We start from the raw sequence: 24,980 nt of genomic DNA on the forward strand, positions 1-24,980 counted from the left end.
ATCTGCATCAGCATCGACAACCTGGTACAATGCACCCAGCAGGCCCCGTGTGAGTAAACCAGAGGCTCCTCTACAACATGACCCACAGGGACAATGCAGGTCTTGTTTGCAGCCTGAAGTTTGTGACTCTCCTGGTTGCTCTAAGTCCGGACTTCCAACTTCTGGGAGCTGGAGTGCAGCTTCAAAACAATGGGTATGATGGATTACTTGTTGCGATTAATCCTCAGGTACCAGAGAATCAGAACCTCATCTCAAACATTAAGGTGAGTGGCAATTATGAAAGTAATATCCCATTAGATTATCCCATTAGATCAGACCTGTAGCTTTCTTTAAAAAGCTAGTAACTCCGCCTGGTTTGTATTTGAGCCATAGAGAGAGAAGCATTTCTTAAAGATAGCATCAAAATTTATGATAATGGCTAAGTCAGTTTATTTAGTTAATTCTGTGTAATCTCAGCCCACAGAATGTTGATCAAGCTCTCTTTTTTGTTGTTGTTGGTTACTACTGATTTTAGCTTTTTTGTTTTCCTACCTGATTGTTTTTGGGTAGCAACTTAGCACAATAAGAACCCATTGTGGCAACAAAGACTGGATGTTTGACTGATGAATAAACATGATAGGGCTTGTTAAAATCATGTTGTTGGATTCCATCCTGACGGTGAGGATTCTCAGACAGAAAGGGTGAGAGTCTGTGTGGAGTGCTAAAAAGTAAAATTATTTCTTCCCAATTGAATGTGCTGTAAAGTAATCGACTATTTTCACTTTAATATGACAAAGGAGAATCTTAGCTCTGTTACTTAAGAGCCTCATTTTGGTAATGCTGTAGTGAAATGAGTATTGTCATAAGGTGTGGTCTTGAACATGCCCACAGGTACATTAGGGAAAGGATTTGTTCAGTAAAAGCTTAAAAGCCTTTCACAACATTGGGAAAATTATGAAGGCAAGTACAGACACATAAATTAATGTCCTAAAATCTCTTCCATATGATCATTTGAAGGTTTTTTTAAAAAAAACTTTGCTCCTAAGTTTTCCCAAAGTCTGTCTAATACTTTGTCTAAAGAGAAATGGGCTCCTTCAAAATATTTTAAATATTTTTTATTACTACTTAAGTATAACCAGAAAACCAAAACATACAGGATTTACAAGTGATAAAATAAGTTTTTCTTTTGTTTGGTTGTAGGAAATGATAACTGACGCTTCATTCTACCTATTCAATGCTACCAAGAGAAGAGTGTTTTTCAGAAATATAAAGATTTTAATACCTGCCACATGGAAAGCTAATAATTATAGCAAAGTAAAACAAGAATCATATGAAAAGGTAAGGATTCAGAATTTCATGAAATGATCTTAAGGGGAAAAAGAAAACACCAAAATATACTGTGCTCAAACTGTAAAAGTGAGAACTTAAGCAAAACCAAGCCATTAATATTAACATACAAATAATATTACTGGGCAGAATTTTAGTCAGAAAATACATGTAAATAAAATAAATGAGTGCAAATTATGGAGTAAAAAATAAGTAAAATGCTATTGCCCAAGTAGTGTCTCAGCAGATCTCTTTATTTTATAACTTACAGAATCCTTTCTGAAATTTTTGGTTGAGGACCAAGAACTAGTTTTATCCTATTGAGGATGAGCTGTGACGGGAACAATTCCAATTATGATGATCTCCATTTACTCTCCTGTCGGGCAGTGAACATGCATGTCCAGACAAAAACAAGCCACCCATATGTGTAAAAATTGACTGTCTTCTCATGCCATTTTTAAAATTAGCAGAATTTCACATTAGCCCAAGTCCAGGATGCTATTTTTGAGGAATAAAGAGAAAAAAGGAAGGCAGGAAGGGTGTGGGTGGGTAGGGGAGTGGCTACCTTTTCTTTTCCAAGTAAAGATGAACTTAACTTTAAAAGACTTTCGAAGCTGCAGATTGTGGCTAAGCACCCATGATGGTGTCTGGTACTTACTGGTGTGCACACTGTAAATGAAAGTCAAATAGTTTGGCGAATTACTGTTCAAAGTCACTGTGAACAAAAGCCCATGACAGCTACCAGAAGGACCAGGAGTAGAGGCCTTGAGAACTCAGCTCAGGGCTTCAGCATGGCATGGGTTTGAGATGGTAGCTATAGCTCTAACAGAATGACTCAGATGTGTGGTACAGCTTCCCCTCTTCCTCATCCCTGTCATTCAGTATGAAAGCCCTAAGTTTTTAAAGTTCTTATCTTTCCTTTCAAGTTACTCTCTCTGAAACTGAGTGGTAGCGCAATCTAGATGTGTACTCCAATGTCCTGAAGAAGTTAAAGGGGCTTCTAAAAGCATTTGACTTACGATCAGATGAAAGCATTTGACAATGCTTGGGCATGGAGATAGGTGGGTAGGGGAACTGGAGTAAACTGGGAAGAAAGCCAGTGTGTAAGCTTCAACTAAGTACCAGGCATTTTACATATATTATTAATTCTTGTATAGCCTAAAATTAGTTGCTGTTATCACAAATTAGGAAACTGAAGCTCAAATAAGACACAGACTTTGTTCCAAGTCAAACAGCTAGTAAATTACACAGGCACAATTTGAATATCTATTTGACTCCAAAACCCATGCTCTTTGCACTATGCTATGTTGTCTATAGCTATCTATAGTGATTGCATTCATCAATTTGGCCTTCAGTGGAACTAAGAAGTACTGGAGACAACCAACACCAAAACCAGATTGCCAAAGGTAGTATTACTGATCCCAATGGAGAGGAGAGAAATAACTAAGTAAAGCAAAAGCGAGAATATGACTGAATGAAAAGATCAAAGGAAGTAATAGTCATTGAATGGTGTTCATTTATCTGTTGGATACCAATTCCTTTAACTCCATAATGTCAATTAGCAAACACTTAGTGAGTGATCATTATGTACAGAGGCATAGGCACTGCAGAGCACACAGGGACAAGCAAGGTAGTTCTTGTCCTTGTGAATCTGTAGCATATTGTAGATAGGAAAAAGGGAAGGATCAGGAAAAGTAGGTAAGAGCTGAATTACTATAGTCTTTAAGGTATAATGTAAACCCAAATAGTCTCTGATTATTCCATACCACACAAAGTACTCTTTCCTTATTGCTACAGTATAAATTTCAAGACATAGGAGTGAGATTTTGTCTAAGTGATGACTATCCAAAGGCATGATCTCTTCAGCCTTTTTCATAGATGTTGCCTTGTAACGCCCTTGGCTCAAATTCTTATCTTTCTGAAAATAAATGTTAATTATTATGAAAGTCATTCATACTCATTGCAGAAAGTTAAACAATGTAAAAATATGGTAAATAAAAATGAAAATATTATCATCCTCTTCTCAGTGGCACACCCACACGCAACATGTACAGATATAGTACACAGTGATAATTACATATATTGGTTCATATTAGATCTGTTGTTCCAAAATGGGCTTGTATTTTTCTTTTTTAACTTAACAACATAACTTTTAAGGGAAGAGCCAGGACAACATGTTATATTTCTTCTTAAAAATCAAAAAAACAATGTTGTATATAAAATCATATTGTCTTGATGGTTATTTGAATAGATACTTACATTAGTTTTGGATTTAAAAATATTGCATTTTAGCAATAGTAACTGAAAATAATATGGAAAAAGATGAAATATAACTACATGAGAATGATTTTTTTGCTGATCTAATTGGTTATGGGAATGAAAGGATAAATATTTAAAGAAACACATCCAATTGTTTTACATTGATGAAATAACCCACAGACAGTTGTTTACAAAAGGATGTAACATCTTACATTATGGTTCTGAATGATGTGTAAATGCTCTTAAAATTTCTTCAAATATTTTAATTATATTTTATAGTGTTTTATAGTACCAGACTTTCACAGTGTTGACTTTTGAGAATATTTTAATTTGGAAAATGAAAGGTCTAATGGAAGTAAAGAAGCCCTGTTGGAAGTTTGAAATTAGAAATTTGCTAAGCTTTTAAAACATAGATGTTGTTGAAAGTGCCAAGTGATTTTGTTGATATTTGGCTGTGGGTGCATTTTAAACTCCATCTACAAGGCATTTTTTTTAAATTCTGTTTTTGAATTGGGGTATGATTACATAGAGTAAAATACACAGATCTTAAGTGTACAGTTCAAAGTGCTTTAACAAATATATACATTTATGTCACCATCATCACAGTTGAGATAGAGAGTATTACAAGGCATTTCTTTTAATGTAGGCAAATGTCATAGTGACTGACTGGTATGGGGCACATGGAGACGACCCATACACCCTACAATACAGCGGGTGTGGAAAAGAGGGAAAATACATTCATTTCACACCTAATTTTCTACTGAGTGATAACTTAACAGCTGGCTACGGATCACGAGGTAAGTGGAACCAATAAAAAAATGACCATTGGGCAGTACTATTCATAATACTCTGTCTTTGGTGCTAAAGGGACTCAGAAAACCTGAAAGCTGTCAAGAACTTGAATAGGAAGTTACGCCACTTGTCCATGCAAAGATGTGGGACAAAGTGAGTCAAAAATAGTTAGGCACCAGATTAGTGGTCCAAGCAAGAGTGCTATAAGACTCCAGTGAAGGAGAGAAAGATCATTTTGAGCCAATGGTGGTCAGAAAGGAGCTCACAGAGAAGATCTTCAAGGTTGAACATTGTTTTGGTAAATGGAAAGAACGGAGAGATTAATGAGAAGAGTGTGAATAAAACTGTGGCAGCAGAAGAATCCAAGGCATCTTTGAGAGATGGGGAGCAGTAGACCTCACTGATGGTGCAGAGAGACTATGGGCAAAGGGAGAAAATGCTCAAATGCACATAGGGACCAGGTGATGGACAGCCTAAAATGCCCAGATTATCAAGTCACCACTGAAGGTTGATTAGCACAGGAGTGACACCACTGAAGTAGTGTTTTAAGAAGATTAAGCTGGCTGTGTGGATAATGTGGCTCCATCAGATCAATGAGGGAGAAACTGGATATTAGGAGAATAACTGGGAGACATCCAGGTATGAGACCATGAGACTTGAAAAAGAGTGGAGGCAGTGAGATGGGGAGAGAGTAATAAGGACAATGAGGACTTCCTATGTGCCAGATGCTCTGCCACTGGCTTTTCAAATGTAATTTTATTTAATTCTAACAACTCTAAGTGATGAAAAATATTCCAGGGTTAAGAGAGAGAGAGAGAGAGAGAGAAATCTGAACTGCTACAGAACGAAAGACAAGAGATGTGTGTAGATGGCATTAAGGAACAAGGAACACACCAAGTTTTTGTCAGAAATAGAAGGCAGCAGTGTAAAGGAGAAATCCATGAGTCTGATTCAGGCCAGTTGATGGTGAGGCACAGTGGACTCTCTTGGGGGAAAGGTTCAGTCTGTGGGTGGATATCAGCAGCTGAAGTTTGGGAGAGAAGTAGGCCTGGAGACTGGTATTTAGTGGATGTGATCTGAGGGAGAAACTAGTGAGAACAGATCAGGTGATCAGGGGCTAACTATCCCAATCTTAATTTTTTATTTTTGAGTTAACTTACAGTAGTGCCTTTCAAATGATATTTTAATTTTTTTACCCTACTTAAATCTAAATAGGTTTTGTTATCCTCTGTCTAGTTAGCAGGAAGTGGAACAACACACTCTATAACCTATATGTTATAAAACACTTTATAAAACTTTATAAAAAACATTGGGGTTTTTTTGTTCATGGTAACCATGAGGTGCTGATAATCTCTGCACAAACATATGATTTCATCAGCACTTCTAAAATTCATGAGTAGGCACAAATTTTCCCTCAACACTTTCAGATTGGACTGTTACCCTCCCTTCCTTTGTCTCAAGGTCCAAAAATTGCACAATATGCCACAGTCTCAGTCAACTCAGCAAATACTTTCTGGATTGCAAGATCTTAAAATAATTCAGAAAAGAAAAATATGTGCTTTAAGAGGGAAGTTCATCTGGAAAACTTCTATGGGGGAGAAGTAAGTTTTGATCTGAACTTTGAAGGAAATATAAGACATATTACAATATTAGAAAGGTAGAGATAAAGTTATAAAGGATTTGATGCTAAGGATGAGGGTTTCCATGAACAAAGAGTTGGAAATAAACATAAACACGGAGAATAAAGGATAAAATAAAAGAGAAAGGACTATCCAAGCTGGAGAGAAGATTCAATGATCTCCTTTTTTCTTTTTTGCTCCTTCCTCCCTTGCGGGCCCCTAGGTTTCAATCATTGCTCTAGATAGAAATAGAATACCTGCGAGAAAAAAAAAAAACCATGCTTGGATAGCACGGACTGAAGATTAGGAAAGTTTTATTTGCTTGCCTGGACGTGCTTCTTTCCCTTTTCCCAAACCCTGAACTTATAGGCCTCTATGAAGCTAAATAGAAACGTGTTAGGCAGCTTCATTGGGGAAATGAGAGGATGTGGGACTACTCACTGCCTTCAAATACATGCAACAGGTAAATTACTGGTTTGCATTTATGGGGCCAAACATATTTTCATACTGCCTTTTTTATTATGGTTGGGGGTGGAGTAGGAGGAGATGGGAATGGGGTGGGGAAGAGGAAAGTTGGAGAGGGAATTGGATTTCAACTCTTTGGAATGAGTATGGATAGTCAAGTAATGGAACATCTGCACTGATTACCAAGGACCATTGCTGACATGTTCGGAGCTCAAAAGCAAAAGCTCTCTCTTCCACAGGTAGAGTTTTTGTCCATGAATGGGCCCATCTCCGTTGGGGTGTGTTTGATGAATATAACAATGACAAACCTTTCTACATAAATGGTCAAAATCAAATTAAAGTAACAAGGTCAGTACTTTTTCTCATGTTTAAAATTCATTACTTATTTGACTCTAAAATTGTTTATAATTTAAGCAATTAAATTATTGCTTAATTAAGAAATTTCTTAATTTAATTGCAGCTAGAACTTGACAAGAAAGAGATCCTTTCATTTTTCATTTCTTAAATTTTATTGCATTTTCTAAAAAATTGGCAAATATTTGTATGGTTCAAATATCAAAACAATATAAAAAGTCATAATTGTAGGTGTCTTGTTCCCACCACTGTCTTTATTCTATTCCCTCCCCTCTCATCCCATCTAGGTAACCATTTTGATTGTTTCTTATTTATTTTTTCAGTATTCCTTCAGGCAAATTCAAATAAATATGAATATATGTTTTGTCCTCTTTTTTTAAATAATTGCATAGTTTTCCATTGTGTGGATGTATTATAATTTATTCAAGCAGTCCCCTCTTGTTAGTCACATGAGTTGTTCCCTATCTTTTGTTGTCACATGTGTTGTTCCCTATCTTTTGTAATTACCAATAATACAGTAGGTCATGATGCTACACGTATGTCGTTTCTCATGTGTGCAGGCAGATCTACATATCCATTGAATTCTTCCGAGAATTACTAGGTCAAAGAGTATGCTCAACTGTGATTTTGGTAGATATTGACCAATTCCTAAGATTGGCTCTGCTTTTCACTCCCACTGACAACACTTGAGATTGCTAATTTGAGAAGAAATTCTATTTTTTTTTTCTTTCTGAGACTTGGTCTTGCTCTGTTGCCCTAGCTAGAGTGCAGTGGTGTCATCATAGTTCACTGCAACCTCACACTCCTTGGCTCAAGCGATCCTCCTGCCTCAGCTTCTTGAGTAGCTGGGACTACGGGCTCATGCCACCAGGCCTGGCTAATTTTTCTATTTCTTGTAGAAGCAGGGTCTCCCTGTGTTGCTTAGGCTGGTCTCCAACTCTTGGCCTCAAGTGATACTCTGCCTTTGGCCTCTCAAAGTGCTAGGATTACAGGTGTTATCCACCATGCCTGGCCACAAGGAATCTTTTTAAATACCATCATTACATGTTCATTCTCTTATTTCCCTGATGTCCAGTGAAAATGAGCTCAAACGAAAACTGACTCCAGATATTGCCACTCACGTCTTTCCTTGGGCATCCCAAAGTCTATCTGGATTTCCTGGTATCTTTTGCTTTGACTCTGTTTAGTTGTTAAAGCCCTTAGTAATTCAGAATCCCTTCATCAAGATCAAATCCTTTAAAATAAACTGGAGTGTATCTATAAATCAACAAACTTTCTTAATAGAGCAGTTTTTAAAATGTTTTATGTGTATCTAGCAAGCTACAATCCTTGAAACAAATGATTATATAAGCTAGTCAAGAAGAAACACAAGTATTTCTAAAATAAACTCAATTCTCAGTTTCTCTTTCCATTTTTAGGTGTTCATCTGACATCACCGGCATTTTTGTGTGTGAAAAAGGTCCTTGCCCCCAAGAAAACTGTATTATTAGTAAGCTTTTCAAAGAAGGATGCATGTTTCTCTATAATAGTACCCAAAATGCAACTGCATCAATAATGTTCATGCAAAGTTTATCTTCTGTAAGTATGGCTTGGGATCACAAACTCCTGCAAGATTCCTTCTCTTCCTGAGATAGATTGATATAAGTATTTAAACTATAAAATAATTAAGATTCACTATACTTTATAGTTTTCATCTACTTTTTATTATACAGATTAAAAAAAACTAAGGCCCCCAAGATGATTACCAAAAATAGATTCCTTTAGGAAAGTGACAATTAGCTTTCCAGGGAAGTTGATTTAACTAGGGGATTATGGAGACCACAAAATAAATTGCTCATATTGTGGTGTTCCTGTATCCTTTCATCAGAAAATGTATTTGGTTAATGAGTGATATAACAAATGGTTATATTTCTCTCACTTAAGGTAGAAAACAGCTCTTTATTTTAATTGCATTTCCTAATTTTCTTTCCCTTGTTTGGCATAGTCTAGAATTTAAGAAAGATGAGGTCTCACCGGGGAAGTCAACTAACCCTCAGCTTTACAGGTTTAGAAATCCGACCTTGTCAGTATTCCATACTAACTGACAAGAGACTAGTGTACAAATCCAAAACACAATTTTTTAAATTATCATTTAAAAGAGTATTCTAACTGTCATGGGGATCTCATACTTGGAGCTTCTGGCCAGTTCATCTTCTCTCTGAACAAAGCAACATGAAACAGCCAAAGTCTCACCAGAAGCCTGCTCTAAGAGTACAGAATCTGAAGGGAGGGAGTTAGGTGATTCAGATTCAGAGGCTTAGTGGTATCAGTGTTCATGATCTGATATATCTGTCCAAGTTCACAAAAACCTGAAAGTCACATCTATGGGTCATCTCTCCACAGGGCTGGGAGCACTGCAGGCTCATGCCTCTGTGGAACTTTGTCTTCATTTCCACGGTTGACCAAGGCCCCTTGGTTTGACACAGTCTTTTTTTTTTAGATAACTTTTTTTTTAGTCTGGCTTTAGTCTGATTTTAGTCAAGGCTAGGAGTCATTGTGTACCCTTAATGTAATTTTTCATATTTCTTGTCCCATCTGTCATGTTTTTAATTTATAGCTTTAATATCTGAAGCCAGCCTGATCCTATGTATTTGATCCATATTTTTTGTGACTAGGTACTATCTTCGTGATTCTTTGAAAGACTTATTCGTAAATATTCAGTCAGAGAAGGTTCACGATTCCCTAACCATAGTTATGAAACATAAGAAAAAGTTAAACAAAACAAAACAAAATTGGCCGGGCGCGGTGGCTCACGCCTGTAATCCTAGCACTCTGGGAGGCCGAGGTGGGCGGATCGTTTGAGCTCAGGAGTTCGAGACCAGCCTGAGTAAGAGCGAGACCCCATCTCTACTAAAAATAGAAAGAAATTATATGGACAGCTAAAAAATATATATAGAAAAAATTAGCCGGGCATGGTGGTGCATGCCTGTAGTCCCAGCTACTCGGGAGGCTGAGACAGGAGGATCGCCTGAGCCCAGGAGTTTGAGGTTGCTGTGAGCTAGGCTGACGCCACGGCACTCACTCTAGCCTGGGCAACAGAGTGAGACTCTGTCTCAAAAAAAAAAAAAAAAAAAAACAAAATTAAGTTCTGCTCCTGTCTCCCCACCCTACTAAGAAACTCATGTCTTTAAGCAGTTATTAACCTTTCAAAGCTTCACCTTTCTCTTCTATGAAATTAGAGATGAGATTAGAGAGTCTATAAGGTTTCTTCTAGCTCTAAGCTCCCATGGCTCTGTTAGCAGGAAGTATCAACCCTTTGTGCTAACAGGAATAGATGGTGAAGCATTACTTTGCAACACAAACCATACCCTTAAGTGGGGTGCTGACATAGGGTCAGTATCATTAAGTTAATAATATCTATATTTCCAAATTGTGGGAGGAGTTCAGGAAGTAGATTTAAGTTGTTTTCTTTCTTATCCTAATCTTACAGAGATCAATATTTGAGCTAGATTAATATATGTTGACTGATCAACAAATACAGGTGCAGTTGTCATTAAAGCTGATTCCAAGGAATAAGCTGATAAGATAATATCTCTTGGGGAGTTTTCTTAACACAATATCATGTTAAGGAAGGAGGAAAATTGTTTTGTTTTTTCAAGACTAAGATATATATAGATATATATGCACACACACAGTCTGCTCTCTGTTACCTAAGTGCAAGTAAACTTTATTTATTTATTTATTTATTTTGAGATAGAGTCTCACTCTGTTGCCTGGGCTAGAGTGCTGTGGCGTCAGCCTAGCTCACAGCAACCTCAAACTCCTGGGCTCAAGCAATCCTACTGCCTCAGCCTTCCAAGTAGCTGGGACTACAGGCATGTGCCACCATGCCTGGCTAATTTTTCTATATATATATATATATATATATATATATATTTTTTTTTTTTTTTTTTTTTAGCTGTCCATATAATTTCTTTGTATTTTTAGTAGAGATGGAGTCTCACTCTTGCTCAGGCTGGTCTTGAACTCCTGAGCTCAAACGATCCTCCTGCCTCGGCCTCCCAGAGTGTTAGGATTACAGGCGTGAGCCACCGCACCGGCCCGCAAGTAATCTTTAATAGCAATAGCTCTCAGCACAACAAGGGTGCTAGTGTTTCAAGCAAGGATGCCAAGGTTTATTTGTAAGTGTGATGTCATTCTTGAAGGAAAGAAGTACATTACTGTAGCACTTCTGATTTCTTTTCTTGCAGCTCACCTTTTCTTTTACCTATAGTTGCTTGAGAATGAGAAGTATGTCTGGCATGGGAGGAGTGCTTTTGTTCTCTGATCCACTGTTCTTTTCCAGGTGGTTGAATTCTGTAATGCAAGTACTCACAACCAAGAAGCTCCAAACCTACAGAACCAAATGTGCAGCCTCAGAAGTGCATGGGACATAATCACAGAATCTGCCGACTTTAATCACAGCTTTCCCGTGAATGGGACTGAGCTTCCACCTCCTCCCACATTCTCCCTTGTACAGGCTGGTGACAAAGTGGTCTGTTTAGTGCTGGATGTGTCCAGCAAGATGGCAGAGGTAACATTTTGAACTAAAGTGATTATAAACCATGTATCATTTTTTTCCATCAGTTTTTAGTTCTTTTTATTTTCAGTGGGTAGAGGGGAATGAGGGGAGCCAAAAGGTTTGCAGTAGTCAAGGACATCTTATTTTCCTGGGGATAGAAGGAACAAATTCAGAATGTGGCCCAAAAATTGAGATAATGCAGATAAATGAAATTTATAGATAATTCCTAACCCTCATTTTTGCTACTAATTGCAACTTTTTCCAACCAAAACCATTTCTAAAACTCTGACATGTAACAAAAAGCTTCTGTCTGGCCATATTCCAATCACTGGTAAATATTTCTGGTCAAGGTAGTAGACTATGAGTTTGAAGTGAACATGCATGTCTTTTATGTATATATTTTCCATGTCACTATGTACAGGAGACCATACCTCAGTATTCTGGCGATCTATCAGCCTCCTGGAAACCCACTCTTGAAAACTCTGGTTCTCAGAGAGTGATTAAAGGCTTAGTCTCTGGAAGCAGGCAGATGTGCTTTAAGTCCTGGCTCCTTCACTTACTGTCTATTTAATAAAGAGCAAGATGACCTCTCTGAAGCACAGTTTTCTCATAGGGAAAATAGGGAAAATAATACCTACTTTCCTAAGAGTCAATTGTGAAGTTTTTAGAAAATTTGCAAACTAGTTATTAAACATAGTCATTAATAAAAATTAATTTAAGTAAACGTACAATTAGATAAAATATATTAAAACACATGTATTAAATGTTCAAAACTCATCACTTCTAATTTTTTCTACTATTTTTTACTATTATCTATGCCAAGGTTGCCAAACTATGGCCCACTACCTGTTCGTAGGAAGGGAAGAGTATGTACAGTGGCCATGAGGCAAAATTAGGACTTGTTCAAGGGAAGGGCATTGATTGGTATGGCTATAACTAACACCGGGTGGATCTGAGAAGTGGCAGATGGGATAGAGGCATGATATGGATTTGAGAGAAATTTAAGATTTTGAATTGATAGGACTGATTCAACGTTATGGGAGCTGGTAACAGAGGAGTGGTAAAAGAGAGTCCCAGGTTTCTGGCTTAACTAGTGGGAGTAGAGATCCTGATTGGCAGTGATGATTTGATGACCATGATAGTGGCAATAGCTATTATATTCTGTGTGCTTACTCAGTATCCATTTTGCAGATGAGCAAACTGAAGTAAAAATAGGAAGTAATTTTTCCATGGTCACATACTTAGCAAAGGTTGAAGGCAGGGTTCAAAGTCCTTATTTTATCCCCTTTACAAACTTACTTTCCAATATTGTAAGAGAAACTATATTCAAGAAGAGAGGCAATGAATTCAAAGTATGTAGAATTTGAGGTACCTGTGGGACATTAAATTGGTGATGTGTCTTAAGAAGTGTGAAATGCAGGTCCAGATATTAAGGGAGATGTATGGGTTGGAGACAGAGATCACAGTCATTGCTGAATAGGTGGTCACTGAAGCTCAGCTGGCTGTTCCTTTCTCTTTTCCCACAGCCTTCAAAATAAGTGACTGTAGTGCATTAATCAGTAGCATCACTTGCCTAAACCTGGTCATTAATATTACTTTATATTTGGTTAGTACTTCATGGTATAACTATACCGTCATATACATATCTTAGTTGATCCTCATAGCAATTCTAATTTAATAAACAAGAAAGATATTATCCCCACTTTACAGATTAAGTGAACAGTTTAAGATGACCACAATAACAGAGGATAGTGTAAGACAGATATTCACTCTTCTCTACCACAAGGTCTCTTTGCAATGTTTCCTTTTACCCAGACTGAATTTTAAAAGAAGCAGTTACAAACCTAGTTTCAATTGGTTTCTTGGATCTCTGAATTCTGGGTTGGAGAGAAATAGTGGGGATATTTGTTCTCAGAGAGTAGTAAATTATGAACAGCTTGTAGGGTGCAGCATTCCAAACCACTCCTCCTTCCCCCAAAATCACTGCATTTTTGAGCCTGCAATTAATCAAATAATATTCTAACATTATGTCACTCTTTACTACTCAAAAAATTATAATCCAACATCTCTAAAGAAGTAGCAGAGAAGTTTGATAATAAGTTCCTTGGTCATACTTTTGTCTACCAACCAAATGTTGTTACCTTCCTTTTTCCTTTTTGGGATATAGGCTGACAGACTTCTTCGACTGCAACAAGCAGCAGAATTTTATTTGATGCAGATTGTTGAAATTCATACCTTTGTGGGCATTGCAAGTTTCAGTAGCAAAGGAGAGATCAGAGCCCAGCTACACCAAATTAACAGTGATGATGACCGAAAGCTGCTGGTTTCATATCTGCCCACCGCTGTGTCAGCTGGAGCAGAAGCCAGCATCTGTTCAGGGCTTAAGAAGGGATTTGAGGTAAGGTAGAGCTTCCTAAGCCTTGGATAACATCACTTTCCTTTCCTTCATTCTTTATATGAGATTCCTTCTGATTAGGGGCAATCTGTGACAGTTGGTCATAACAGCCTCAACAATAGCAGAGTAGTGATAGATTATCTTTAAAGTCAGGAACCATGTCTTGTTCACCGTTGTACTCCCTGTGCCTAGCAAGGCTTCTGATTTATAATAGGTGCTTGATAAATGCTTGTTGAAGGAATCAGTAAATAAATGAATATAATGGCCAAGACTAGAGGACTTAAACATCATCTGGGCACTTTCTAAACTGTCTCTATCCATTCTGGGACTGCCCTAGTTGTAGCCATTTTTAACCTTAGGTTTTCTAGTCAAAATCAACATGTCTAGCTTCTGCCTATAGTAATACTAGACCTCAAACTTATGAGAACCGAGTAAGGCCAGAAATATGTTTCAGGAATGATAGAGTTCATCTAAATCAGCACAAGTTTGGATTCAGCATCTGGGATGCAGCCACGCATCAAGCATCTGATAGCAAAACAAGACAGGACAGCTTCTACTGTTACTACCTATAAGTAAGTGTTTCTCAACCTTGGCTGCTCATTGAAATCACCTGGGGATTAAAAATACTGATGCCTGGGTCTCACCCCAGAGATTCTGACTTAAGTGATCTGAGGTGTGGCTTAGCCACTAAAAATTTTTAAAGGTCCCCACCTGATTCCAATGTGCAGTGAAGGTTGAGAACCACTGCTCTAGGCCCTCTCATTGGTCACTTCCTGTATCTCAGAGTCAAGGCTCTCACCGAATAATGTACTCTATATCCTCTATGATGAACTCTATTCCAAACTATGGGCATATCATGGGGATTCAAACAGGAACAGTCCCTGCCCACAAGCAAACCCGGAGTAGCCTTTGGGTGACACGTGCTGTGATGGATGAGGTGAAGACTAAGAGGGGTTGGGCATGGAGTCTAGGGAGCTACAGGGAACCTTGATGAGGTGTGTGCCCCACTGGTGGCGAATTGGGAATGAGAGGTGAATTCTTCTGCTCAGTAAAACAATGTGCACTACAACTCCTCCCAAATGACTGATGCTCTATGTTCAGGTGGTAGAAAAACTGAATGGAAAAGCCTATGGCTCTGTGATGATATTAGTGACCAGTGGAGACGATGAGCATATCAGCAACTGCTTACTCACTGTACTGGGCAGTGGTTCGACCGTTCATTCCATTGCCCTAGGTTCATCTGTGGTCCAAAACCTGGAAGAATTATCACATCGTACAGGTAATAAATTTCTAAAAACATATCTTTTAGAGCATTTCCTTTTAACTGAAATATTCAAAGCACAACCATGGAACTCAGATTATATGGCTTAATTGAAAAAATTCAAAGTTTTCTTAAAAATACACAACATTCATTGCTATTATCTGTCAAAATTTTGTTGATTTTTTTTTACATTTTCCCTAGAAATTCACAATTAAATACATCCAATGAAAATAACATTTTTATAATTCCTTTTTTTTTTTTTTCTTTGAGACAGAGTCTCACTTTGTTGCCCAGGCTAGAGTGCCGTGGAGTCAGCCTAGCTCACAGTAACCTCAAACTCCTGGGCTCAAGCAATTCTCCTGCCTCAGCCTCCCGAGTAGCTGGAACTACAGGCATGTGCCACCATGCCCGGCTAATTTTTCCTATATATTTTTAGTTTTCCAGATAATTTATTTCTATTTTTTTTAGTAGAGACGGGGGTCTCACTCTTGCTCGAGCTGGTCTCAAACTCCTGAGCTCAAACGATCCGCCCGTCTCACCTCCCAGAGTGCTAGGATTACAGGTGTGAGCCACCACTCCGGGCCACATTTTTATAATTTCTTTGTTAAACCAGCCTGAACATGTATAATCATGTAGCTAAAAAATATATTGAAGATTAAGTGCACTAACTTCTATGATAAGGACACACACGGTATTGTAAGATATATATCTTTTTTTGTTCTAAATGAGGCATAGAATAATTTTATCATATATTCCTTATATTCAGTAAAAAATAGATATGCTGATTTGACAATGGAAATTTAGGTTTTATTGAATTATTTTTTAAAATAATGTTTTCAGAACATAAAGGTAAATAGCAACATAAATAGATAGCAATTAACCCACATTATCTAGGAATTACCTTAATTACAAGACTGGTTAATAAATATTGAATTCTGATGTGCTGGGCAGAGTTCTAGGCCCTCACAATACAGCTGTGAGTGGAACAGTTGAAACCACTAGCCTGGGCCCGCGTACCCTGTGCTTGTATAGGCTGTCATGCAAAGCTAGTTAAGCACAGCATCTCCTTCCCCAAAACTAACACTCTAGTGCAAAGAAGTTTGTTGGAAGAGGCCTAATATTTTATTTTTGTCTTATTTTTTCTATTTTAATAGTTAACATCCCAATCATGTATTTCAGGAGGCTTAAAGTTCTTTGTTCCAGATAAATCAAATTCCAATAGCATGATTGATGCTTTCAGCAGAATTTCCTCTGGAACTGGAGACATTTTTCAGCAACGTATTCAGGTCAGAATTTTCTCAATGTTATATTTACAGATGCGGGGTGAGATGGGAGAAGGAAGCAAGGGAAATAGATGAATTGTGCTGACTGCTTCATTAACCTTATTTGAATATGTAACAGCCTGCGTGTGGAAGGCTGTTAATGAGCTTCTTAGCAACACCAGAGCCCGGCTTCCTTTTCACCCGGCGTCTGTCCTTCTCAGCCCTAGGAGCCCTGGTCTGCAATTGCTACCTCAGCTTTTCAAGGTCTGTGACCAGAGCTTGCTCCTTCCTGTGGCTCAAAATGCAGGTGTGGGCAGGGTGGAGACAAGGCCCAGAAGAAAAATAAGAAACTGCGTAATTCTCCTTCCAGTCTGCTACAAAAAAAAAAAAGAAAAGAAACTGCGTATTTAGTTTTAGTGCCATGATAACTTTCCATAAATCAGAATCCATCTTACTTTTTTGCTTAACATCTTTGAAACTCCTCTTCCCTTGTATAAGGACTATCAACTATTTCATTAAATTTAAAAAATTTTTAAATATCTCTTCGACTATAACAATTTGATTTTTGTTCACAAAAGCTTCCTCTAGTCAAGCAGTTTTAAAGGGCCAGCTTTTTTTCTTTTTAAGTACTTTAAAGATATTTTGGGTGTATCTGAATAACGTTCTGAAGAAAATCCCATCTGTAGTTTCCTCACAGATGGTAAGTGAACCTGCCAAGTTTATGACTTGATATGAACAATGCAGTCAGTAAATTATTGTTAGGACGTGTTTAACATAGAGATTATATGTACATAGTAAAGGTAATGACCACAATTCCACAATTAGAAGTAAAAAAATGTGAGTTATAAATGACAATATATTATTCCAAATTAAACTACAATCAGTTCTTCTGCTGATAATATTCAATAATCTTTATACTCTATGATATCCTCTGTAGTAATATGGACTAAAGACAACTGTTTAAAAAAGTAAAAAACAAATATAATGTAAAATATTATTCATGTGGGTTCAAATTAGCCTTAGCTTTCCCCTTAGCAGCTTCCCCCTAGCTGTTCCTATGCCATTAGTCCTGCCATGAGGAACTATGATCAGGAACTATGTTTATGTCCCCTTCGGCAGCCCACAGTCCAGCACAGAACATGTCACAGTAGTCAGCAGTCCACAACCACTTTAAATTGAACAAATAATCCACAATGTCTTTGCTATCATCCACTAGTATAATTTTATATGATTTCCAGGTTTGAGCAATTTTTACAAAGTGTGAATAATGTATTTACTTAAATATAAATTTTCAAAGTTATTTACAGACTTGTATCCATTGTGCGTCCACAGCAATTAAATGCAGGGGTTCTGATGTCAGCCCGCCTGGGTTTTATCCCAATTCCACTTCCTTGATATGGGACAGTGGGTAGATTACTTCTCTAAGCCTAAATCTCATCTGTAAAATGTGGATAACAATAGTGCTTTTATCAGAGGGTTTTCATAAGGAACAAGTGAGATAACATATGAGAAGCATTTATTTAGCATAGTGCCAGGCACATGTATTCACTCTGTACATGTTACACACAGGTGTGCACACACATGCAAACACAGGTCTTACTGTGAATGGCTGGATGATTTTTTAAATATTCCCAAACCCTCCCCAAACCCATTTTTTCTTATTAAGATATGGAAAAGTATTTGGACAGATTACATACAAATTAATAAAATTTAAGCACATTTGCAAGTAAAAATTTTAAAAACTGTGTTATAATTCCTGATCTGAGACCAATGTTGATTTGGATGAGAAATAATATGAGAACAGTTAAAATCACTTGGCAAAGCATAAGAAATGACACTTGTTTTAACTATAACAAAATATACCTACTGAACTCAAATAATAACCAATATTTTGCTTTGGCAAAGTATTTTTATATGAAAAATGATTTATATAATGATAGTACATGTCAGGATTAAATTATTTTTACTTTAATTCATTTTTGTCATAAAAGTAAAGAAAAAGATGAAATGATTATTCATATGCCAAAAACTCTTACATATATTCTCTTTAACAGCTAGAAAGTATGAGTGAAAACGTTAAACCTCACCATCAATTGAAAAACACCGTGACTGTGGATAACAGTGTGGGCAATGACACCATCTTCCTAGTTACATGGCAGAGCAGTGGTGTCCCTGAAATTGTATTATTTGATCCTGATGGAAGAAAATACTACACAAATAATTTTATCACCAATCTAGCTCTTCAGACAGCTAGCCTTTGGATTCCAGGAACTGCTAAGGTAGGTGTTTTGAGCTTGTTCATAATGACATTTAGCCAACTATATGACTTTCAATTGAATCACAGGAGTAAATGCATTGTGTAAAGAAAAATTTGTTTTGATATATCAAAACTTTAAATTTGAGGGAGTTTTGTTAATATCAAAAATTTAAGAGCAACAACTAAGTAAGGTACGTTCAAAACTTTAAATGTTAGATACCAAATGCTTCTCACTTCAACAGTGTAAATTAGTATTTCCACTAGTAGTACAAAAATTTTTTCCTAGCCTACATCTTTCTTTACATCATCTTTATAGACATACTCATCTATAGGCTTAAGTAAAATCTCTACCTAGAATTTGTAATATGAATACTTGTAATTCATGTGTTTTTTGAGTACCTACTATGTGTTTGGTCTTGTTCTAGTTACTTTGTTTCTTTTTTTTTTGAGACAGAGTCTCACTCTGTTGCCCAGGCTAGAGTGCCGTGGCATCAGACTAGCTCACAGCTACCTCAAACTCCTGGGTTCAAGCAATCCTTCTGCCTCAGCCTCCTGAGCAGCTGGGACTACAGGCATGTACCACCATGCCTGGCTAATTTTTTTTTTCTATATATATTTTTAGCTGTCCAGATCATTTCTTTCTATTTTTAGTAGAGACGGGGTCTCACTCTTGCTCAGGCTGGTCTCAAACTCCTGACCTCGAGCGATCCTCCTGCCTCAGCCTCCCAGAATGCTAGGATTACAGCCATGACCCACTGCACCCGGCCTTGTTCTAGTTACTTTACAATAAAATGTCATGGCAGGAGTAAGCACAGGGTATTGTCAGAGCTTACAGGAGGGTGGGAAAGAGAATGCTTTCTGGAAGTGAAGACGTCAAAATGGAAATATAAGGAATAAAGGGGCCAGAAATTGTGTATGACATTCTAGGCAAAAGAAACAGCATTGAGAAAGTCTCCGAGAAAAAGAACATGGTTGTTAATACAACTGTGAGTAGTTTAATGTGGATGAACATAGCACATAAGGTGGGGATATAGGCGAAGGAAGGAGAGGGGAGTGATGAGGCTAGACAAATACATGAGCATGTTAGCAAGGGCTCTGCACGACAATAAAGGGAACAGGGACTTGAATCCTGAAGGTACTAGGAAACCACGAAAGTTCTAAGCAGGGTTGTGGATTGATCAGATGCGCTCTTGCACTGCCTGAATTCAGTGCCTTGTCACACACCACCCCTGCCCCCGCTCCCATCACTGTTGACAGCCTGTTAACTGGCCTCCTTGACTCTGAATTGCCATCCCTCCCATCCTTTCTTCACCTCTATCAGAGTGATCCTTCTGAAGCACAAATCTGATCAACCTGTCTCCTGTTTCAGGATGAAGTACAACTGGTTACTTCACATATTGGGCCCTTCATGTTCTGGCTTCTGCCCAACTTACGTCATACCTCTTCTCTCAAACATCCTATGCTCTGCTCCTGCTGAACTTTTCTCCAAAGTCATCATGTTCTTTTCACACCTGTGCACAAGGGCCAGGGACACATTACCTACTTCTTGTTCCTGTTGCCGTAGTCTGGATTAGGTGCCCCATATTGAAGCATTTATTATACTCAAAGAGAACTTTTTGATGTGAAGGGTCTGGCCTCATTCTGCATAGCATACTAATGCTATGATTTCAAGAAAGAATATAGAGAGAGCTAGATCTTGATGCTTGCATCATGACTTCACTGGAAAATTCCAACATGAAGGCTGGGTAGGGTGTGGAGCATCTTAACTCTCCACCAGAGTCACACCTTACCCACTGCTTTTCTGTTCTTCCTCCTGCTCTGTGGTGCTCCTACTGTTATTTCCAGGGTTTAATAAGCAGTACTAGTTAGGGAAAAGCAATATATGTAGAGCTTAATCAAAAGGATAAGTTTCTGCTACATTGTAATTTTAGCCTTTTTCTTTCAGACTTTCTTTTGTAGGTTTCTCCCATGCAGTCTAGGTAGGCAAGAGAATGGTGTTTAGCAGTATTTTTATAAATTACTCAACACAGACATTGTATAATCCTGATCTATTAAAATTAGTACGTCCTTTTCTTGATCCCTATCAGTGTATGTGGTTTTTGTTGCTTGAGATTCCTGAGAATGGGAGTTTAAGGGGAGTGGAGGGAAAGAAGGCTGTTCTTGCCTTGTAGTCCAGGGTGTCCACATAAATCATAATGGTCCACTTAATTTGACTTAATTTTCTCAGTTATGAAAACAAATAAAAACATTTAATCTCCTTTTGGGTAAAGGGGCTCAGATTAATATTTGAAAAGAACTTTGAAACTGTACACTGTTATCATTATGTTCTAAAAATATGAATCAAGATGTATCCTTCCCCACCCCAAATAAATCCATAAAATTCCCTGAGAATAAAATTGGTTTATACCATGAAAGCCTGTAAATATGAATTCAGTCATCCCTTAACCAATATTACTTTTCCTGACATCCTTTTGTAATATTTTTTAAAAATGCAACATCAACAAAAGAAGAGCAAAAAACCCTAGGGGCTTAGATGTATGCTTTAAAATTAAGTTTGATTTTTTTTTTTCTTCACACTTTACAAAACAAAAAGCCTTTGTTTTGCAGCCAGGGAACTGGACTTACACACTGAACAATACCCACCATTCTCTGCAAGCCTTGAAAGTGACAGTGACCTCTCGTGCCTCCAGCTCAGCTGTGCCCCCAGTCACTGTGGAGGCCTTTGTGGAAGGAGAAAGCACCCATTTTCCCCATCCCGTGATGATTTATGCCAATGTGAGAAAGGGGCTTTACCCCATTCTTAATGCTACTGTAACTGCCACAATTGAGCCAGAGACTGGAGACCCTGTCACTCTGAGACTTCTGGATGACGGAGCAGGTAACAAGGAATGTCATTCGGATTTTTCATGTTCTCAAGAGCTGTGGTGATATGATGCTGTAGTATCGATATTAAGCTTATTTGTAAAATTCCTACAATTCAATTATTTTTCTCATTCAATCTTATCAGATTCTCAAATTCTCAGAGAATCACTGACATACTGAGTCGCTGCAAGTTGACTTGGGAAAAGAGTCCCTGTGAGGCTCCGCTCAGTGAGGTCACACAGGAACAGGCTTATATGTCCTTATGACACATCCATATTCCTCTAAGATTCATCAGTTTTCCTAATTCTCTGAAACAACCAGATTGCACAGTTAAAATAGTAAATGAAAACTCAAGAAGGGAGAAGCAGTGACGGTTAACCCATTTTTTCCCTTTGGATCCAGTTGTGAAGAAAAAATTGGAAATAGAACTTGTGACCCATGAGTTGACCCTGGCCTATTCCTTGGCTGAGTAGCTGGTTTGACAAGAGGGCACAGCCTATCTCTAGCACAGCCAGCATCTTTTACATGTGTGATTTGGTCCCAGGAAGACCAGGCCCATAAGCCCAGAGGAATCAGGATAGAGATTCCCCTACCCCTGGGAAAATAAAGTAAAACAAAACAAAACCCTACCTCAAAGCTCTCATTCTGCACAGAGTTCAGAGCCTCATCATTATACATTACAGACAGCACAGCATCTGGCCAGGCAAACAGCAACACTTGGACTATTTCTCTTTAATTTTTTTTTTTTTACTTTTAAAAACAAACTCATTTGTTGTTCCATTTTTCCTGTTGTGTTCTTTTCCTAAACTAAATTCTCAGAATGACAACAGACCTTGAGGTCTATGTTGGCAGCCCTAAGTGTTTGATCTACTCATAAAATTATATTCTTTCACCCTATTGTTTCCAAGTTAATCTTTTTTCAAGAGTCTTAGGTTTGGCAGCCCATTAGTATCTTGCCATGGCAATAGCGTATGACATTTATGAAACAAAAGTTCATTCAAAGAATTTGGTTCAAGTCCACCTCAGAGGGATACCAGAGAAGTCTTCTTGTTTTGCCTATTGGAGTGGATCCAAATGAACTTCTCATGCTCTGATTGCTTATCCATGGCCGTACCTCTCATTTTTTGTTTACGGTCCAAAAATGCACTTTGTAGAATGTTTCTCACTTGCTTGTGCAGCCTGTGGGCTGGCCTGGAGAACAGATCCTGCTCTCTTACGAAAAAGTACCTGATTCGGTTCAATAGGCTTTTATATGTATTCCCTGGAACCATTTTATTTGTTTGATGTCTAAATTTATACACTAATGAATGAAATAACGAGAAATACTGCTCAAGCAGCAAAGTGTAAATTTAGTTTTCCCTCCACATTACTTAACATACATGTACAAAGTAGTCTAATACTTATTAATATTTTTATAATGGAAGCAGTATTTATATGCTAAGTAAAATTAATGAATAATAAAATTTATACTTATAAAATGCTTTACAATTTAAAATGTACTTTCTCATGCATAGTCTCAAGTAATCATCACAACAACTCTCAACCCTCTGAGATAAGTTACCTCCATTTTATAGATGAGAAAACTGAGGCTCAGATACATGAAGCTTCACAGCTACTAAGTGGCAGATCCAGACCTTAAAACCAAGTCCGCTGACTCACAAGCCAGTATTCTTTCTCCATTTCTCTCTGCCTCAGTGATTAAAAGAGGTAGCTGTGATGACAGTGATATGCAGAGATTTTCCTTTGTTATTTCCCAACAAAGATAGACCTTATTAATCATTAAACCACTAAATACTAAGGTTTGATATCTTTCCAATAGACAAAAAGTTTTTGTAAGTCTATCTTGATAGTAAGATGTTTAACACTTCTTATTTTATTTAAATATACTTTTACTTTTCTCATGTTAAATAGCCCTGCCTCTGCAGAGGGAAAAAAGGAAATTCTAGGGCACTTTAGCAATGACACAATGCTAGGGTACAGGGCTGAGTGTGTGGTGTGAGAACTGAATTCACCTCTAGGATGGGACAAGCTGCTTGCCCAGTGTGGCCACCTGCTCTTGAATGGTGAGTGTGATCTGCATTTGGGCTAAGCTGGACCTCCCACTGCTGCCCTGGTGTCTAGGCCTTCCTGCCATTCAGTCATGGACTTGGTTTGGAATTGAACCAGTCTCTGAGGATTAATGCAAAAGAAAGGAAGTCTAGCACTGGCCAAGCTTTCGGAATACCCCCAAAGCAAGGCATAGTGGATGGAGCCAAATTCTGTCAAAGTCCAGATCATCAAGCCCCTTAGAATCTAGAGCAACAGTTCCATGTATCTTCTAATGAGGACATTAAATAATTTCATACTGTGTTAACAACTACCAAAGTTTTTATCAGAGGTTCTTAATCAAATGGCTTCAAAATATTCATAAATCCTTGAAATTGTAGGAAAATATATGTGTGTATATATAAATATATATGTAAATAAACATATATATACACCTATATATATATTTCCTGGGGACAAAATAGCTTTTATCTCAAATGAGTCTGTGTTTAAGAATGTGCTTGGTTTCTATAAAAAACTAGTATTATTTTCAGTGATACAAATGAGAGCTTTAAAGGTGATTATTAAGTGTTTTATTAACATTGAAGCAGATACAACTCATTCGCCTTTAGAAAATAGTTTCTCAGAGGTTAAGAAATCATAGGGAGAAATTATGGAACCATTGGGTTTTTAATCACCTGAGAATATAAAAAGAATAGGTATGACCATGATAATATATGCTAATGTGGGAAGAATACGAGGAGTAAATCTTATTTTTAATGACTTAAGTATTAGTAATAAACTATGACAAGTGTTGACATTGAGTTTTTTTAATATATACAGGTGCTGATGTTATAAAAAATGATGGAATTTATTCGAGGTATTTTTTCTCCTTTGCTGTAAATGGTAGATATAGCTTGAAAGTGCATGCCAATCACTCTCCCAGCATAAGGACCCTCGTCCACTCTATTCCAGGAAGTCATGCTATGTATGTACCAGGTTACATAGCAAACGGTAAGAATCGGTCCTATTATTTGAGTAATATCTTTTCAAGTATATATCTTTGATGGGTATATGTGTTTGTGTGTGTGTATAGGTATATCAGGCAGAGAGAGAGAGAGAGAGAGAGAGGTGAAAAAGAAATGAAATTTCAAAACTCTTTATATTAAAGTCAATATATAGCCTGGTCCGAAGGTAGTGAGTTCTCACTTGATTGTTCACAGTCAGTTACAGATTGAACTCCTTGTTCTACTGCTTTCCCCCTTCCCCACTACTGCACTTGACTAGTCTTAAAAAAAAAAAAAAGAATAAAGTCAATATATAATTTGTTGATTGTCTCTTTAATCCTTATTGATTCATGGTAGTGGATAACAGGAAGGCACTAGGTAATTCCCACAGATTATGCCTACTTTCATTTTGGTCATTATTTTGACCTCTTTCTTGTTTCCGAGGAATTACTAACAGATAAAGAGATTTATTGAGTTTTCTGAGTTCCCGCTCCTGTTTCCCCTACAGAGGTTTAGGCAAGAGAAAGAGGCAAAAAGTTGTTAGCAGTTGAGAGAAGGATGCAAATAGTCCAAATAA

The 24,980-nt window shown here is 37.5% G+C and overlaps 1 protein-coding gene across 1 annotated transcript in view; it reads left to right on the forward strand.

Moving 5' to 3' along the window:
• CLCA2 (chloride channel accessory 2) overlaps window positions 1-24,980 on the forward strand; it is a 30,423-nt gene continuing 5,443 nt past the window's right edge. The window contains exons 1-12 of the mRNA XM_069478160.1: window positions 1-263; window positions 1,180-1,317; window positions 4,211-4,361; window positions 6,680-6,788; window positions 8,213-8,372; window positions 11,119-11,346; window positions 13,502-13,732; window positions 14,831-15,008; window positions 16,170-16,276; window positions 18,307-18,531; window positions 21,117-21,387; window positions 24,240-24,410. Coding sequence (XP_069334261.1) covers window positions 78-263; window positions 1,180-1,317; window positions 4,211-4,361; window positions 6,680-6,788; window positions 8,213-8,372; window positions 11,119-11,346; window positions 13,502-13,732; window positions 14,831-15,008; window positions 16,170-16,276; window positions 18,307-18,531; window positions 21,117-21,387; window positions 24,240-24,410 — 2,155 coding nt within the window. The 5' untranslated portion in view covers window positions 1-77. The remainder of the gene's footprint in view (window positions 264-1,179; window positions 1,318-4,210; window positions 4,362-6,679; window positions 6,789-8,212; window positions 8,373-11,118; window positions 11,347-13,501; window positions 13,733-14,830; window positions 15,009-16,169; window positions 16,277-18,306; window positions 18,532-21,116; window positions 21,388-24,239; window positions 24,411-24,980) is intronic.

The sequence above is a fragment of the Eulemur rufifrons genome, chromosome 8, assembly GCF_041146395.1.
Source record: "Eulemur rufifrons isolate Redbay chromosome 8, OSU_ERuf_1, whole genome shotgun sequence".
Taxonomy (NCBI): domain Eukaryota; kingdom Metazoa; phylum Chordata; class Mammalia; order Primates; family Lemuridae; genus Eulemur; species Eulemur rufifrons.